The sequence below is a fragment of the Coffea eugenioides genome, chromosome 6, assembly GCF_003713205.1.
Source record: "Coffea eugenioides isolate CCC68of chromosome 6, Ceug_1.0, whole genome shotgun sequence".
Classification (NCBI taxonomy): Eukaryota; Viridiplantae; Streptophyta; class Magnoliopsida; order Gentianales; family Rubiaceae; genus Coffea; species Coffea eugenioides.
Window position 1 is genome coordinate 53,370,449 of NC_040040.1, and position 19,355 is coordinate 53,389,803.

General features: G+C 35.7%; 2 protein-coding genes across 2 annotated transcripts; both read right to left on the reverse strand.

Annotated features, from left to right (window-relative positions):
- Nucleotides 1-274: 274 nt before the first annotated feature.
- LOC113775857 (mitogen-activated protein kinase kinase kinase 18-like) lies at nt 275-1,610 on the reverse strand. The gene has a single exon (XM_027320894.1). It carries the CDS (start codon nt 1,557-1,559, stop codon nt 279-281), a length of 1,281 nt encoding a protein of 426 aa, XP_027176695.1. The 5' UTR covers nt 1,560-1,610; the 3' UTR covers nt 275-278.
- Nucleotides 1,611-9,193: 7,583 nt separating this feature from the next.
- On the reverse strand, nt 9,194-19,355 carry LOC113773308 (cyprosin-like). The gene is made up of 14 exons (XM_027317920.1): nt 19,226-19,355; nt 17,935-18,299; nt 17,741-17,801; nt 17,103-17,197; nt 16,879-16,991; nt 16,542-16,710; nt 16,414-16,453; nt 16,248-16,312; nt 13,210-13,323; nt 12,974-13,038; nt 11,999-12,155; nt 11,793-11,912; nt 9,927-10,015; nt 9,194-9,604 (listed from the first exon to the last, which is right to left on the reverse strand). Exons 2-14 carry the CDS (start codon nt 18,289-18,291, stop codon nt 9,520-9,522), a joined length of 1,530 nt encoding a protein of 509 aa, XP_027173721.1. The 5' UTR covers nt 18,292-18,299; nt 19,226-19,355; the 3' UTR covers nt 9,194-9,519.

Sequence of the window (19,355 nt, forward strand, 5' to 3'; positions counted from 1 at the left end):
AAGGATAAGCGTTAGAATTTTTTTTTAAATTGAAACTTCTTGAAAGCCCATATGAGTTGGCAAATTGATGAGAGCAATTCAATTGTCAGATACCACGAGGAGATAGGTATATTCCAGTGCCAAACAATGCAAGTAAGCACAAGGATGTACGAAAGATATAAAGGAAAGATTGTGCTTTGGTAAAAGGAATCCAGATAAAGGAATAAAATCAAAGAGAGAAAGAAAATGGAATCAAGAACAGAAGGAAGGAAAGAAAGAAAGTCATGGAAAAAAGTGAATCATAAAAAACCAATTTGATTAAGCTTTGGCCTCTTTTTCACTCTCTCAATATTGAGATTGCTAATTACAACTGTTTGATCATCTGTACATCTGTTGAGAATCATTTTACCACAGCAACTTTTACTAGAGACATTTTGGTGTAAGAAATTCATTGAATTCTGATCACCGGAATTTCTGCTTTCCAGCTTCACTCCATTGGAATCAACATCTGTCAATGACCCACAAATTTCCATGGCCTCATCTTCCCTTTTCACATCTTTACTGCTTCTGATTGTGATCCAAGTTTCACCAGAATTCCAGCTTGGATACCCTGAATTTGAAGCCAAGAATTGTAGTCTTTGAGCTGGAGTAGAATTCAATGAACTTTCTTTAATTTCACCATCGCTCAGATTGTCTGGTTCCTCCATTGAATTCCAGATATCTTGATCAAGAATACTTGTTGGAGAACTGGTAATCAGTTCTTGATTCTGCTTTGAATTGGTATTAGCCCCCTCAAGAAACTGATGATTCAGAAGCTGTTTAGCGGTCCATCGCTCTTTCGGATCTCTTCTCAAGCACTTGCTCAGAAAATCTGTTGCTTGTTCAGATAGAAAATCAGGAACTTCAGGCAGTTCCCCTGAAAATCCAATCTCATACATCAGAGATGCTGCATTGGTTGCATTAGGCCAAGGCGAACCACCTGTGGCCATCTCAATAATTGTGCATCCCAAAGCCCATATATCAGCTGGAAGTCCTTGATCTTCCCCTCTGGCAACTTCGGGGGCCATGAACAGAGGAGTGCCACCCACTGCCACTTTCTTGATTTCCCGGCTAGTGATTCTGGGCACCGGTGCAGCCCACTTGGCACATCCAAAATCAGCAATTTTAGCACCATGTTCATCTAACAAAATGTTCCTCCCCTTAACGTCACAATGCACTATGCCACTTGAATGCAAATATTCTAGTCCTTCAACGATTTGCCTTGTGTAACAGCTGATCATGGATTCCTCGAGCCGACCGCCTCTTTTGTGAATTGCATCCGCTATTGATCCATCAGGCAAATACTCCAACATGAGATTGAACATAAGCTTATTGTTTTCCATACTTATATCATACCCCTTGTAGCCAACTATGAAAGGACTGTCTAAAGTAGACAGAATTTTCTGCTCATTTTGCAGGAATTCAGACTTCGATAGCTCAGTGGACTTCGCGGCAAATGTTTCGCCGGTGTGGCGGCAGGTGGCTGCCGACACTGTGGCAGTTGAGCCATGGCCTAACGTGTGCCCTCTCGTCCAGTTCATGGTTTCTTTTTGATGAGGAAAGAAAGAAAGATTATTGATGAAGAGAGAAGCTCCTGTTTGTATCGTGTTGCAACAAGTTGGTTAGGGACTTGGGGGCTTTATACTAGGTGACTTTGCATAAGTTGACGACCTCTAATTGAAAGGTATGTGTCCAAATTAGTTGGGCAGAGGTACTACAGGTGGCTTTCTTTCTCTCTTTTTGAAAGAGTTGGAATGCCAATTTCTTGAATTGAAATTTACAACGTGGCAAAAGGGTTAAGGTTTGGACAGCTTGGAGTAGGAGGGGGGAAGCGATGACTTGGCAAAATAGCCGGTCACCATGTGGTAACAAGGATTAGAGGCCAAGTGGCCAAATATGGTTTCTAAACTTGGTCAAGTGGATACAAGTGTAAGGAGGTGGATGAGGTAGATTGGATTGGATTATCCAAATTCCTCTACTTTTGGATGCGTTGTTTTGTAGGGAAGTGATGTTGATTCCCTTTGAAAGTTAAATTTCATGGATTAGGGGGCTGAATTTTGGGTTGAACAAACTTGTTGAATTTGTTTCTTGAGAAATTCTCTTTTTTGGTAGAGACTTGGATTGTGTTTTAGCCTTGGTTACTTGTTCTATTCTTAATTCTTAACTTTATGCTAACAAATTTGAAGTCAATTTCGCCCTTGATAACTCTCTCAGCATGCACACCAGGCAAGTTAGCAAGTCAAATGGTAATAGTAAATTTGTTTTCAGTCCACGAATTTTTTAGTATTCCATTGAAAAGTTCAACAATTTGATAGTAACATCGATAAGAGAGTTCATTAAATGACAATTGGCTTGTAGACTATAGATTGAAACTTTTCTTTGCGGGCAAAATTTTGTTTGCATGGTTTATGCGGCCATACGATAAAGTGTATGAAACCTTTGATGGACAAGGTATGAAATTTGAATAGTGCGTTGGATAACATAATAAATATCCCATAAATGGGCTTTTCAAGGTCAATAAGAATTTCAAATACAAAGAAGTTAAACCAACTGAGTTGAAATATTAAAAGTCTTTATGATTTACAATTGTAGTCTTGAATATACAAAAGTGAGTTCGTGTAAGTGTGCGATCTCAAACTTGGGACCTTTTGTTTGTACTTTCTCGTCTTATATTCTCATTTCAATTCCAGAGTCTCTCATTTATGCTTCCTTCTCTCGTATCATCCAATCCATCCCTTTTCCTTTCTTCTTAATTTATTAAACAATGTAAATTAGGAATTAATGTTACGAAAGTCATACAAACACAAAAATTGTTGGTTTCCTTTGATTCTTGAAACATCAAGAAGTCACAATTCAAAACAAAAACCACTTCCAAGTTCCAATCCCCCTTCCCTTTTCATACTTGGAAAAAAAATTATCTTTCTCTCTGTAGGATTTTCAGGCAATAATGATTTGACATCATTAGTTATCCTTGGTGCACTTCTTTTCAACAACCAGTTTCTAGAACAGCGTTAGGCTACGTTTTAATGATGCCGAACAATAAACTATACATGTGGAACTTTGTGACTTTAAAAATTTTCAAACCTAAATTGTCCAATGTAGTGGTTCGTAACTTATAAATCAAGAATTTGGGCTTTTTGATGCGGCAAAAGTGCACAAAAAGTCGTGATGATTTCCCAAATCTAAAAGCTTCATGAATGATTTATGACCGGCCAACAAAGCTGTTATGTGTCATGAAGTAACCACCTGCAAGCTATTATTTTTACTTGCTCTATATCTATGAGTATTATTGACATGCTATTTAGAAATATGGAAATACTTTTTTAAAACAAAATTGGAAGTACCTTTTTTAGCATGAATTTCAAGTCCTGCCATCAAGGTAGATATATGAGAGAGGAAAAATGTAAGTTTATAAGAGGGATTGCTTGTTGGCCTTATCAAAATAAAGACTAAGATCATTTTCATGTGTAAGGTCCCAAAGTTGGATCCCTGTAAATGATTAAAGATAGAAAACTGGCCATTTTCAGCCAAAATTAAAATCAAAGGTGAAGAGCCATTTTCTTTCACTTCTTGTTTTTTGGTTTTTCTTTTCCCTTCTGTGTTTTTTGGAGGCGGAAGTAAAAGAGCTGAAAAGGGCCAAAAGTCAAGAATCCATTTGTTTAGGATTGTTGGAATTGAACATCTTGACTAGTTGCATTGGTTTGAAATAGTTAGGCCATTAATAACAGCAAACTTTATTTTTTTTTTGGTTTAACACTATCAATAAACACAAAAATTTCTGCACATAAAATTATAAACAATCTTCAAGTCCACTTGCTTCCCCAAATTATACTTTTAAAAGCTAGAAACCTATGAAATTAGGTATATATATACATATAGGGCATTTGACAATTAATGAAGAATGCAAAAGGAGTTGGTTTGAAGAACAAGTTAAAGAAAGGTTGTCAAAGCAAAAAGGGACTAAAGGGTGTGAAAGAAGTTGCAACTAATTATACCAAGAGCAAGCAAGAGGGGTCATTTTATTGCTCACAAACTAACAATAATAGGTGGGGTTTAGTTGTAAAGTAAAAGCCAATTAAAAGGACCACCTCATCACTTCTTCCTTATTGTTTTCACACACTACACACAGTAGCCCATCTGCTTCTCCAAATTCTCGAGTTAGTTCATTTAGTTGGGCAGCTATTCATAGCATCTAATAGTTATTATATCAAAGTCTTGAGATTATACAACTTTATGAGATCTTCATTCTCCATGTGTGCACACAAGAAACACACACAACATGAAAGCGTGGCTTGTAAGATAGCCAATCATTACAACGCTTTTGTCTCACTCAACTCACGTGTTGCATGATAGTTTTTTATTCTCTCAATTGCTTGTGTACTTAGATCCAAGCAATCAAATTAATTAAGATCTTCCTCAATTTAATTTCTTGATTAACAAGAAGTGACCCTCCAAAAAAAAAAAACTCATAGGTTAGGAGGCTCCCTCCAATTGGTGACAGCCTAAGAGGTGTACTTATTTTTTTAGTGACAATTAATTAATTCATATAGGACGTCATTAGTGGTATTGTCATGCAAATCTGATATGCCTCGTGGCTTTGTTTATGACCATATACCAAGTGACCTTTTTTTGAGGCAGACCAAAATGGCTCTTAATTAGGTCTTGGCCTCTCAAAACGTGCCAATTTCGAAGGTTGAGCTCATTAATTAGTGATAATTAATTTTAACAACCTCCAACAACTTTTGCTACTTGTTTTTCAAAAATATGCATTTGGCTAGTAACAAAGATCTTTTCTTGATGAAAGACATTGGCAATCTCATCAGATCTTTAACATTTAAGAAAAAAGTAAATTCATTTACTTAATTACCAGATTAAGTGTATCTAGCTAACATTGAATTAACATGGACTGAAGTTCCCTAATACCTAATTACTATGACCTCATAACAAAGTTTTATTAACTAGGCATAGACCGAAAATTTGGGGGACCATATAAAGATCCAAAGCCAAAAAGACAAATATATATATATATATATATATATCCTCCATGCATGTTAGAAAGCTGGCTATTTCATGACTACCCAACAATTAAATGGCTAAACCAAATAGCAACCATAGATTTTTATGCATCTGGGCCGCTTGATTTATTTCATACCTCATTTTAAAGATTTTAAAATCGATGGTTTGCAAGTTGCAATTGCATTGATGTATGACGGTTCAAGTTTGGTAATTAGTTTAGCTAAATACATTTAATCTTTCATAGTTTTAAGCAGAGGTTCGTGGAGCCACCTTGATGTGAGGGTGGGTAATTGCCCCCACCTCAACTTTGTAAAAATCATAAAATAGGCTTGAAAATTTTATAAAATTTTAGGTTTCTCTCACAATTGTCCCCCCTCGAGTTTAAAAAATATCCTTATCTCTTGACATTGCACCCCTATAATTTGGAAAATAGTCATCTTTAAATAATCAATTTATTTCTTTTAAGTATCTCTCCTACGGTTCAATTGTTTCAAAGCTATTAATTCAGATACATTTAACTACCACTTGAATGAGTAAAAATATAGAAAGTAGAACAAAAACTCAAAAATATTTTATTTTATTTTAAGTGTACAATCTTGCTCCCACTGAGCCTGGGTGCTGGCGTCGCTACTGGTTTAAGTAAGTTATCTTAATAGGTATACATGCTTAGTGTTTGGATTGAAGATTATTTGAAATATTTATTGTAATGCTTTTCTAATATGATGTTATATATGAGTGATAAAAGAGTAGTTAAAAAGCGTTTTTATTGTGGTGAATAATGAAAAACATTTTGTAAATAATGCATATCCAAACAAACCTTCAAGAAAAAAAAAGCTAAACATATACAATATATCTAAAAAAAAATAGAAATACGTGGAATGCAATACTTTACTTAATTGATTGAATTTAAGAGAGAGAGGAAGATGTGCATCTTAGTCGTAGCACACTATGCTTTTATGTTTATAAGCATTTCGGAAAAAAAAAAAAAGAGATTTTTAATTGGGAATTATGTGTGACGTACACTAAATAAAAAAAAGTATATATTTTGTTGATTAATTCTGTTTCTAACAAAAGTGATGTCTTTTTTAAAAAAAAAAAGGAACTATAAAGAGAGATAAGACGTACGGCTAAATTCAGGACAAGGTATCACGCTTTTCTAATCCGAAACTTAGATTCTTCCGCACGATTTAATGAATCAGCCGCTTTTGCACCAAACTCCAATTAAAAAAGCGCCTGCAATTCTTGGAAAGAAAGTGCTCCAAGTCGGCTGTTGCTAAGTCTCCGACGTTCCTTTATTCTAGTTTTTGTGTTGAAGAACAAATTACCAAGTGTTGTTGAGGGATTGATCAAAATGAATTTTCAATTTGACATGTAAATTGTACGAGTCATCTATTAGATCTTGTGGCGTAACATATTTTGCTACACAATTCTTGACTTATAACACTGTTGTAAATTTCAATTCTCATGTATATTACTATATTTGTGTATGTAAGTGCAGATTAAATTTAAAGAAAAAAAGTACAACATAGCATCTAATTGAACCAAAAGTCAACCATATCTGTCACAATCTCGTTTGTTAACCTCCTTGTTATACGTTCTTATAAGTTTTCGATAAGACCCTCAAGTTAAATTTAATTCTTAGTTACCCAATCAGTTATTGGTACTTTTGTCCTTATTCACAATTTTAGTTTTCAAATAATACATACTAAAAACAAATTTACTTTATTAGTGTCCATTCCACGTTTATTAACAAGTTTCAAACTGAAACACGTAAACTTCTTTAAAAAAAAATAACAAGAAATTGAAAATTACTAAAAGTAAGTAGTAGGATTTAGAGATCATAGCTTCTAATCCCTTATACCTCTTCCCACTTCTTAAATCACACACTTTCTGTTTAGAAAAAATTTTAAAGGAGAAGTATTAAAGCATAATGCGTACTCCGTTAAAAAAAATACAAAAAAAAAAAAACTATAATGATAAAGGTCAAAATATCAGAAGAATATTTACTCCACTTAGAAACAGTAGTATTACTGCTTCAGCCGGTTTTCCAACAACCTGCACTTGACATGCATAGAAAAAAATTCTGAAAAAAGAGCTGTTGCCATGTTATTTTGACGTTCCGTCGTAGAATTGTGAGTGCAGATTGAGAAAGATTCAGGCACTAAATTGCCATGTGTGGTTGAAGGGTTGAATCCAAATGTAAGGTGAAATAGTAATATTTGCTTTTGGAATTATTCTCACATGAGGAGTTGGGCATTCCTGGATATGCTGGCTTTTGGTAACACGGGACAGCTAGCTAGAACTACAGTTGGATACGTAGTCACGTAATAGCTTTAAAGCAAAGATCAGTATCATGTTTTCAAGCAATTATAGGCTCTTTTTTTTTATACGAGTACTTGACGTTACAAGACAAAGGAACATTTCATCCGTAATCGATAAATCACGGGTTTAAGTCATCGAAGAGGTTAGAAAACTTGTTGATCTCTTTAAGAAAAAGAAGGAAGTAGATTTGTGATGAACCAACTCAATTCCCAAGTGATACTTAGCCCATATCAACAGCAGAACCGCTTAGTTTTCCTCCGTAAATCTAGTAGAATTCCTTCATATCGTAATCAATACCATTTAAGATCTTCCTTAAAGAATAATCATAATAATAAGAAGAGAGATCTTCACAAACCCCAAAAAGATTATCACTGTTTAGATCAGTAGAGAGTAAAAAGAAGGGTGGTGTTAATGCCACAGTTAGTATTCAATGGAAGGTATATTTCTCGTTTTAGAAGGACATCATTTTGAAATTAAATTACCTGTTGTAATATCAGTAACTAAGAAGAGTATTATTCAAAACCAGAAAATTTAAAGGTCATTAAAGAGGATTAATTTCTTTCTATACTGATAATGTATATACTAGCGAGTCCGATACATCCTAATTAATCTTACCTTGGGTTCAAACGTCAAGTTTGCACATGTAATATGCATTCAGATCTACTAATGTATATATTATCAATGTAAGAAAGCTTAATCTCATTAATTATACAAAAACATTTAGTATGTGAGATGTTATATTGGAATAATGAAACATATGAGCCCTTCATAATCTTTTGGCTATTGTTATTCCCCAGTTTTAGATTTTCTAGCAGTACTAATGCACTTACCACCTAGGAAAAAATATGAACAGTGATCGACTTTTTTGCTTATTGTACTCAGTTCAAATTTAAATAAAAAAATGAAAAACAGGAAAGGCTTTGGGCAATCTTGTACCGTGTCTAGAGAGAAATTGATCCCTTGACATTTTAATTACCCAAGGAAGGGGTGGTGTTGATGATTTTCATAGTATACAGAGTTGGAAATCCTATAACTTACATATTCATCTCTTCATGTGTATACAATTGCCTAATTAGGTGAATATACACATCTCCATAGCCATTGCAGAATGCAAGCATCTTTTCTTTGAAGTGTAGGCATTTCATTTGTTGGCCCCAATCCTTAATTTTCAATACAGTAGCTTCAAGAATGAAACTGCAGTATCATAGATTGCTTTGAAAAGGACACAAAAAATAAAAAAAGACAAATCGTATGCTTGTTTATTAGTCAACATAAAAACTAACACCATGGCTCATCATCAAACATTGGATAGTCAATATGTCAAAAATGCACCCACAAATGGTGGGCATTGCATATAAACATTGCCCCATGTTGAGAGATAGCAATTTTGTTGTTTCCTTTAGTTTTTTTTTTTTTTGAGAGCGGGGCAGGGCCCCCGGCCGCCGCAGGGGGGGGGGGTGTGGGTGTGTGTGTCACCCTCTTAAACGCCTATAAACAGAATGTGGATATGATCCAAGAGAGTGTCCAAAGTCCCAGAACTCTGAAATAGGTCGAAATCACTTTAACCAAAGCCTTTTTGCCCTTTTAGCAAGCGCTGCAGCTTGAATAAAGATGAGATGACTTTGTCTGATCATCAAGATGGTACTACTTCTTGATGAGAAACACCATGGCCCAGAAATGGAAACTAAGATAAATTGTTGGATTTTAGACAAATTCTTCCAAGGGAACCCAATCGTCTTCCAGTAAGACCTCATAATTTCCAGCATGAGATGTGTATACAGCTAATACGTATTTTACAAACTTTGGAGGTTATATTCACTTAAACGTATGCAATAAATTAGAGGAAACACAATCTTCCACCATACCATTTAGCCTGCCGTAAAGAACACAGGCCTAGCTGCCTGCTAGAAAGCACAATGTGCAGACACAAATGCAGATCGAAAGTAACTTAACAGTAGCACATTGGCAATTATTTTTTAGCGATTTGTTCTTGCTTATGATATACCACATTGAAGTGTTAGAAGTTTCTGTTTGTAGCATTTATATATACATAATGTTATGGAGATGAGCACAGCCAGCAGTCCATGTAACGACCCGTGAATACATAACAAAGAAAGGATTGCTGATTAAGGTTACATAGCACCTTGATCCAAACAACGAGGTTCAGGCGGCTTCAGCAAATCCAACTCTCATTTTTCCGTAGTCAAATACAGTATGGTATTGACCCATGAAAACATCACCCAGAATCCTGCAGTCCATGGGAACCATTAACAGGAATTAATGGGTATATAATTTTATAGAACTGAGAGTGTTTCCCAGGAAAAAGTCTAAATCAGAAGTACCCAAATCTCAGAAAGCAACTCCTGAAACCCACACCAAGTATGGGAAGCCAGCAATGCAGTTACAAATGAGCTTAATACTTGACTGCTTGCAGAATTTTAGATGTCATTCCACTAATGATGGAGGGAATGGAGTGACTAAAAGCTAATCAGCTATTATTTTTAGTGTAGAAGCTGCTCACTGCAGCATATAAACATGCATAGCAGGAGAAGATAAAGATAAGAACATACCATAGAGGTCCACGAGGAGGGAGGACATCCAAAGCTGTAAATCCACTAATGCACTGAGCTGCAGCTCCTTCACCAACTCGAAGAATATACTGAGAGGCCAGAAATGTAAGTTTGACATTTGTCATACCAAAAATATCATTGTAAATATTTAGAGAACAAAACAACATTGTGAGGAGTACAAGGCAAATTAACTTTACCATGATACGGAGACCCAAAAAAAAAAAAATCTTCATAACCCTACTTTTGTTATTGTCTACAATAGGACTACTCAATATCCAGCCACATTCTTCCAGATTCTCATGCACTATCTCAAACTAGACAACAAGAATTGGCAACTTTTACGCATGCAGTAATCATGTCCAGGTCCTGATCCAATAAGTGCTTCCAAGTTTGATCATAAGTTCCCATTGTACCTCAGTCAAGTGTTACAAATTGCAGACAATATGATCTGAAACTAAATGTAGTTAACAGTAGAAAAGTGCGAAAAGTGAGGTTTAGGAAATGGCCATATAAAACCATTGTTCTGTTTTTCTATATTCTTCAGCTGCTCCAAACATTGCAGCTTTGGATACGGAAGTCTGTAACAACATTCTCCCAACCCACTTATTAATGCTTTTAAAAATTCATGACCATCGTTGCTATAATTGGCTACTATCAAATCCAATGAAATCATGCATAATTGGACCATAATTTTGAGCAGCATGAGCATAATTGTAGTCTCTCTTCTTTTCCAGAAAGCCAACCTGTTTTAAAGTTTCTTCTAGTACAATACTAAAATCAATTCAGAGATGTCAATTCACTTTCATCTAGAGTTTTTCCAAAAAGCAACTCTCATAGTTAACATCTAGTGAACTCATAAAACTTAATAAACTGACAACAAATGTAAGCGATGTAAGTGGTCTGTTTGCAATGCAGTGGTTTTATCAGTAAGTTATGGGTAAGGCAGGCAGAAGGTATAAAAGATTCACTGCAAGCCGCATGATACCAAACTAGTGAACATGTTAATGAGGTTTTAGAAAACACCCCCCCCCCCCCCCCCCCCAACAAAAAAATGTAATTTAGTGGTTTATTTCTTACATAAAACTGGTACCAGTCCTGCCAAACGCCACACTAGAAGGTGGACTTTATTTATATTTCCCCTTCTAAAAAAAAATGCAGGTAACAACCATATGGGCCAGTAGATCATGACTAAAAAGTTTTGCGAAAATGATGCTCGTGGCTATAATGATCAATTAAGTAAATTCAAAAAGAAATGCTAAAGTTACTAAACAACATTACTTACAAATTCAAAAATAAATAAATAAATAAAATACGAAGTGCTACACTTGACATATGCATAAGGAGTTGCTTTGAGTTCCTTTGAAGTACCCTCATGATTTTTAACTAGCGCATCACGTATATATCTTAAAGGATATTGATAAGACACAGGATTTGCATAAGAATGTCAATTTAATGTTTGCGCAATTATTTTTGGTCAATTTTTTTTCGTGGAAAATATTGCGCACTCTTCCTCCTCTCATTTTGGAGATCTTACTCATCTTGGATTCGTGTCCATAAATCCATGAAAATTTCAATGAATTTCACAATGATTTAAATCCCAAAGGAATTCATAAGAGTGGAAATATCTATATCTTTTCTCTTCCAGAAGTTAGTTGCTTAATCGGGAAATATCACCTAGGTGAACAAAATATAGAAAAAGACAGCCTTTAGGTAGTTGCGAGCTGCCCAAAAGGACTACATTATAGAATAATCAAGCATCACAAGACAGATGGGAAAACATGCTGAATAGCTAAAACAGAAGCAATGCCGTATATAACCAGAAAAGAATAAGGAGAGTCAAAGAGACAGGTACATGTGATCAATTACCTGCTCAGGAGAAAGCTCAAACGTTTTAGAGCCAATAATGAAAGAAATTTTGGGCATTGAAGCAAGAGCACTGCAATCAACAGCAGACTCCCCCATAGGACTAGGTAGTCGGTCACAAAGCTGCACTCGCACACAAGCCAAAAGGTTAAGATCACCAAAAAACCAACAGTCTAAAACAGCATAGATTAGTGCAGGGACTAATTAACCTGATTAATATAGTCCAAGATTTTTTCTTCAGTTTGATTCCGTCTCAGTTGATTTTGCATCCAAACAACTGCCATTTGACATGCCGTGCACATATTATCACGTGGACCATCAGATGTCCTGTCAGTCTCATTCTCCACCACGCTTTCAATAAGCATACTGCAGAGACATACCATGGTTGACTCTTATTAAAGTTGAAACACTATATACCCTTTCTGTTTTGGTTCTAAATGATGAAAAACAGATGAACCTTTCTTCTTAAAAACACTCTCATTCTTGAATGCCAAATCAGAGAAGAACAATGCAACATTCTTAAGCTAAGTGCAACTGTAATCACACAGAAGTTTCCCATAACTTGTGGCTTATTCCACATTCACTAGTTTCTACAGTGCATCTCGTGGAATGGCTGTTGCTACAGAGAGTAGCTATGTACTTCTCCAGATAATGTGAAAATTTCATGATTATGTTTTCTTTCCAATGCGTTTTGGCCGTCTCTCATTTGCTTAATAGAAGCAAATTATAGCTGTTTCCAATATAAAAAATGAAATTAAACATTCTGATTTGCTTTTTTGCTTTTAGCTTGAAGCTGATATAAAAGTTCATTAAAAAGGCAGGCTAGAGGTAATTCCACCAAACGCCTATTTGTTTTTTCAAAAAAATTAATAGCTTTTCCAGGAATCATTATCTTTTTCAGGTTTTAAAAAGTTAACACATACAATTCAGGCTCATAGGATGATCAGATTTGACATCCTTCTCCCATGCTGAACTCGTTTTAGCGATCAAAACAACTACCATGATATCTTGTAGATTCTTCTTCAAATAACAATTAGAACGAGTATTGTCCATCCTGACCATGCCAGCATTTGAAGGTCAGTAAGATATGAGAGAGAGAGAGAGAGAGTTAACATCATTCAAGGATGAAGATGAGAAGATACAAATATAATTACTATTGCGACAAGCTGAATTGCAGCATATACCTGACATCATGAGAACCATCAGACGAGCACAATCCAATTTTCGAGCAGATTTGCTGTGGCTCAGCCTAAAAAAACAGTGTGAGAAAGCAAAGTTTAGGTCTCAAACAAAGAATAGAAAATCGCCGGATTGGAGCAGTAGGCAACATCGTGTATTCAAATTAGACATGTAATACCATAATCAAACCACTAAAAGAGTTAACAAAACCACAATCACCAAATACATAGCTCTTGTATACCTTAGCCAATAGCATTTCGATTATGGTTTTACCATACTCAGTAACCACAGACTTGCACTCTTGGCTTAAAACTCCAGAAGCTCCAATGGCATGATTAATTTGTGTTATAACAGTCTGAAAATGGATATCCAAAACATCAAATCAAAATTCACGATTTGACTAAATGCAGAAGATGCAATAAAAGGGTAAGTGCTGAAGCATACAAACAGGAAACAGGATCAAAATGATGATATAGCACACAAATGAAATACCCAGAAAATAAATAAGAAGTGTATGTCCTTGTTTGCCACATGAATGATTATCAACGTAGTTACTCCCTCCACTCCGTAGGTTATGACCTTTTGAGGACTCAAGGTTTTATTCCACAGTATTGGACTTGTAATGTTTGTTCGTCAATTGTCAAGTTTAAGTGTTTAACACTCATTCAACCTTTTTCGGTTGTATAATAGCCAATGCACCATAGTTGTTAATGGTAAACAAGTTATGTATGTTGAATCACTAGCTTGAAATTCTCTTCCAAACTTCTCCTGAAACCAGATGTGTTAAGTAACTCTATTGTGTACGTTCAATGGTACAGGTCCATGCTAGCCTATTCCATACTTGAATGTTTTAGAACAAGTTGCATTTAGAGCAGAAAAATGCTAGGGTAGAGCGTGGAATTGGGAGAAAAAAATCATTAGACATTTTAACCAAGTGACAAGTAGTTTAGAACAGCCAAAAGAAGAGATGAATGACTCTATCGATGGGACAGAGGGATCATATACTTTTACAAGAAGAAAGTCAAACAGTAGCAGCAGCCCAACATGAACATGGGGCATTAATAAGCAGAACTCGAAGCAATTTTGAAAACTGATTGACAGTTCTGGTTACAGAAATTATAAACAACCCCCAAAATGTAGACAGAACTAGCTGATGAGATTTCCCAAACAACATTTCACTCACAAGATAAAAATAAGAAACACATATATAGAACCTTCCTAGTTCACTTTTTTTGCTGAAATCTTCAACAAAAGAAGTATTCTTAAGTTTAGGTCATTTTCGTCATCAGAAAAGGAAACATAAAAGGTGCAGAAGTCTTTAAAAACTGACAGAAACGACTCTACACCACACCATTGGATAAAAAAAAAATATATTTCTCCCTTCTTCCATGATGAAGTACTGGTGGCACAAAGAGTCCAGAAGACTAAAACTACACCCACAAATCTGATTCTTACTGATACAGTCATGAAAATCAATCCTAAAAGTTAACAAGTCTTGAATTCAAAATTTTCAGCCTTCAACAGTTAAATCCATGAGAACAGACTAGTTGAGTAATTACCTCAATTCATTAAGTTGACCAAGAGAGAGTAAAAGACCTCCAATCAGAATCAAGATTGATATGAAGGCTTTTGCATCTGAGTTTGAAATGGATGGTGACTAGGACATTCTTCATCACATACGGCACACACGAAAAGGACTAGACCTCTACTTTTGTGGCTGAGTTATGTACTCCAGCAAACATTCCAAAGATCAACTTAAACAGGAGTTTATAGATTGCACAGATCACTAGATTTACGCGTCATTACATGCAAAAAAAAAAAACTTAGGATAACCTTAACTGTGACGGTTACTTCCTATGCTGGTACCAGATAAAGTGAACTTCTTGATGCGAACCCGATTCTCCAAGCTCCCGCTCTCAAAGAAACAAATCGATCAGACAGCGGAAGGATCTATCTTGACCAGGCTATGGACAATTGAATGGAAACCGAAACCCTATAAACCCCTTGATTGTGACCTAAGAATAATTCTTACCCACAATAAGCGATAGATAGAACTGCCACAACCAACCGCAATCATTGATTGAAAAGCCAAACTTGAACAAAGGAGACAAGCTTTGTATCAAGGATGCTCCCAAAGGAACAAGAAAGAGAAACTTCTCAACGTTGCATAAGGTTGGCTATTTATAGCCTTACAAGACTCAAAAACCCTAGACCTAGTTGGAAAAACATAAGTTTCCTATTTTGATTTGACAACTTATCTTGACATAACCTTCTAAACTCAAATAAGACTAATAATTGTGTCTAGATATGTTAAATATGCCTTAATAGGCTTACAATCCTCAAATGGACGCTACGAAATAGAAACTAACTTAAAAACTACGAAAATAGTCTAACAATAGAAAAACTAATTCGACGAAGACCGGCCCGGGACATCACGCCGGTCATTGTGCCGGACATGACCAGAAGTTCACATTGAAAGAATGAAAATCATGTTTAAATGCAGGGATACTGGATCCACGGACAGATCCACGGCCTGGTCCCTTGTGGATCAGGTCGCGGATCCGCTCCTGGCTTCTTTTCCCAAGGTTTCCTTTGACAATGATCCATGCCAACATCTTCCAAGCCCGAGTACAATACAAACCCTGGTTTGTTAAGGTCTTTTACCTCCTTTTGCGCTTGAACTAACCCTGGAAAAGCCTTATTGATGCTTTGTTCTTCCATGATCCATTCCTTCAATAATCTTGAGTACTCCAAATGATCACGAACTGGAACTTCACATCGTAAACTCTTGAAGGTAGCGCATGGATTCCTATCACTTCTCATGCCAGCCGAAGTGAGATCTATATTTTTCAGCCATAGAACAATAACATGGGACACATTTTCGGGGAAGAAGAAAGAGAACGAGAAAGGGGAAGAAGAAAGAAGATAGACAACAAACAATCTTTTCGTTTAGATTTTTCCAGACAGCAAGCTGCGATGCTAAATTAAGCAGCGACGCAAATTAGTTATCAAAGTTCAGAAACATTTAAATATTGAGATCAGCTTCACCAGTCATCTAGCTAAACTTGAAAACCATAAGCCCTTCAAAGTCAATAGATATATTTCTTCCAATAGGGAGAAATGACTAATTGATAATTTGGTTTCAAATATTATTGTCCTCCTTAATATCAAGCTTTTAGAGATCAATTTTGGCAGCTAGTTTTGTGATATGCTTATACTCCAGTTCCTAGACTGTAAAATAGGAAAGATAATTTGGGGTAAAAGATATAAGATACATACTGTTGGTCCTGCCAATAAGGAAGTTCCAGAGTCGGCAATTGCTGAACAACCTTCAGCACAAAATCCTGAAATTGAAGATTTGAAGACCGTAACAAGCAACAAGAAATGAATAAGCAACAATTACAATATTATCAATATCTCCTAAGCAAGAAATCTAAAAAATTACCTGTTGTTTCACCACCAATCAGTACGTCACCCATATTAAACTGCGAGAATAAGAAACTACATTAAGAACATTCTAGTTTTCAATCATCAATTTCAGGGAAAGAATGGCATAAGAATCAGAAAACCCACCTGCCAATAACCCTTCTGAGTTACATTAACGTAGGCATGGTCACCCTTAAAATGATTAGTATCAACCCCACCAAAAACAATTTCACCCCCTTGTTCCTCTTCAGCTTTGCGATTGAACCAGAATGAAAAAACTGGTTGGTCAACAAGACCCTGTTTCACCATGTTGTACCTAAACAAATGTAACAAAGAAGGAATTGAATTGAGAAAAAAAAATTGTATGTGAGATTTATCCAAGACTAAACAAATACTGTTGGTAAACTGGTTATCTACAGAGAGGAATCAAATTTGTCAGTCGAATAGCAACCAGCCAATTAACAGGAGATACACTTATACCTACCAGACGGGAACAGCATTCCCAACTGATATCTCTTGAAATCCTAGTCCAAGGATACCATCAAACTTGGCAGCCAAGAAAGTGATCCCTGGCTCTCTGGTTGCCTCTATGAAATCCTAATGAACAGAAATGTTAATACTGAGTTTCTAATCGTGAAAGAATATTTTAGTTCTGAAATATTATCAGTGAATTTATAATGATGTGAAAATGTTTATTCTAAACTTTACCTGATCCTTTACAATAAGATTGCCGAGCTTGACATGATCCTGGCTAAAAAACCCAGAGATGGATCCAGTGCCATAATGAATTTCAGCAGATTTTCCTGTCAAGAATGATTTACCATATAATTTCAACTATTGAGACAAAAAGTCAATTAAAGCTAACGCAAGACATCATGTTGCAAAATATTGTTTATGAGGAGCTATGTTTGACAATGCTGAAGAAGAATTTTGGCTTATATCCCTAAGATTATTCCTGTTTCTATGAGGGTTCTATCGATAAACAACTTCTAGCCATTCCTAGTAGGAATTTCTTTGTCTACTGTAGATCAAGTAACATTCCAAAGGCCTTGCCAACATAGTTTTCACCATTATACACAAAAATGGTGTAATTTATTTCTTTTGTTGTATTACGAACTGCAGATTGAGGAGACGCTTAGAAACCACATGTACCCTAAAAGCGAAAAGAATGTGAACTATGGTAGTCTTTAATACGATGAACTTTCCTAAGAACGGTCAAGAAAAATGCTTAATTGAAGTGAAAACTGCCCTAATATAGAGTTGCTACAATCCCATATGGAGAACAACTTAAAAAATTAATGATCAGGAACAACAGCAAAAGGATGTAAATAACTAATTTCAGATACCATTTTTCTTGTAAGTACTTGAATGGCCTGACTTATACTTTGAATGGAAATAACATGCAACCTGCAGCCAATTATAAAATTCAGGTGACAGAAACAACAGCAAGTATGCAAAGTAAATGGGAAAGAGAAGGGGGGTGGGTTGGGTGAAGGAATTGCATTCCGAGGAATCAAAGAATTCCTCGAGATGAAATTACCGAAAAATAACACTTCACAGAGGGCACCCATAGATTAGAACTTCCAGTGTCAAATATCACAGTGAACTTCTGAGGAGGTGTGCCAACACCAATTTCACCATAATATTGTGCATCCATGTAGTTCTTTAAAGCAATAATATCAGTATCCGACTGTACTACATTTCCACGACGACGATTAATTCTTGCAAAACCCCCTTCAGTAAGATCAACATTTCCAGAAAACCGGCTGATCTGATCTAACTTTGTTTTCTTCAGTGCAACTCTAATCAATTTATCATTTGATGCTGAAAACACAGCAGGGGACAAAAGCAACAACAGTACAAAAGTAACTGCAGTGGCCCCACATTTAGTCCCCATAGAAACACCTAGGGTTGAAACAGCAAAAACTTAAAAATTAACCTCCAACTTTCAGCAATCCATATCTTGAAACACAAAAGCAATCAAGTAGGAAAAGAGAGTCTATCCAATGTTGTCAAGAGCCCACATGCAAAACTTGTTTTCTCTCTTTACACATTATTTTTCTTGCTATTTTTAGGGCCTGTTTGGATCCTAAATTTTTGTGGAAGATGGAAAAAAAAAGTGCAAAATAAAATTACTGCCTCCACATTTGTCTGGTATATAAGCTAACTAAATCTAGGGAGTCCAAATTAAATAGGATCTATAGAATTCAGAGCCTGCTTATGTCTAATTCTAGTATCACTCCATCATTTTAGTCTCAATTCACATTTCTTTCACTTTAACAAACCACATTCTCGGGATAATTACTTTCCTTCAAGAATCATATACTTCCAAGTAGCCCTGCACAAAAGTGAAGCTTTTGACAACATTTTCTTTCCTCATCTTTGAATTAAAAGAAACTTTCCTTAGTGTCTTTCCCAAACTAAAATCCAATAATTCTCCAGTAAATTTAGTCAAGAAACTCAAAGATCACAAAATCAACTCGACCAAAACCAAACACAGATTTATATCCCCAGCAAATTCCCCAAAAGTTCGCCCCCATCGTCCCTTTCCTATGCATTATCTCAACTAAAACCGAGAAACCCACTAAAGATTCTGAATTTCCTACCTTATGTGGTAATCAAAAGCACTAAAAAACATGAAAAACTTTAAACCCAGAAACTAAAGTATGCTACTTCCAAAGTCAACCACAATCATATGAACTTTAGCACTAACCACTAGGAAAACTATGATAGAGCAGCATAATCATATGAGTATGGATTCAAGTAAAATAAACAAAATCACATACAAAAAAAACTGTTATGGAGAAAGAAAAGGGAAGAAACTTGCTTACTTGATCAGATAATTGACAGCAATAAAAGGTTGGGAAATCTGAAGAGGGAAGTTGGGAAATGATCCCAAATAAGAAATGTACGTGAAGTCAACGGATAATCAGCTTTCTTGTGGAATGTTAGAGTGAGGAA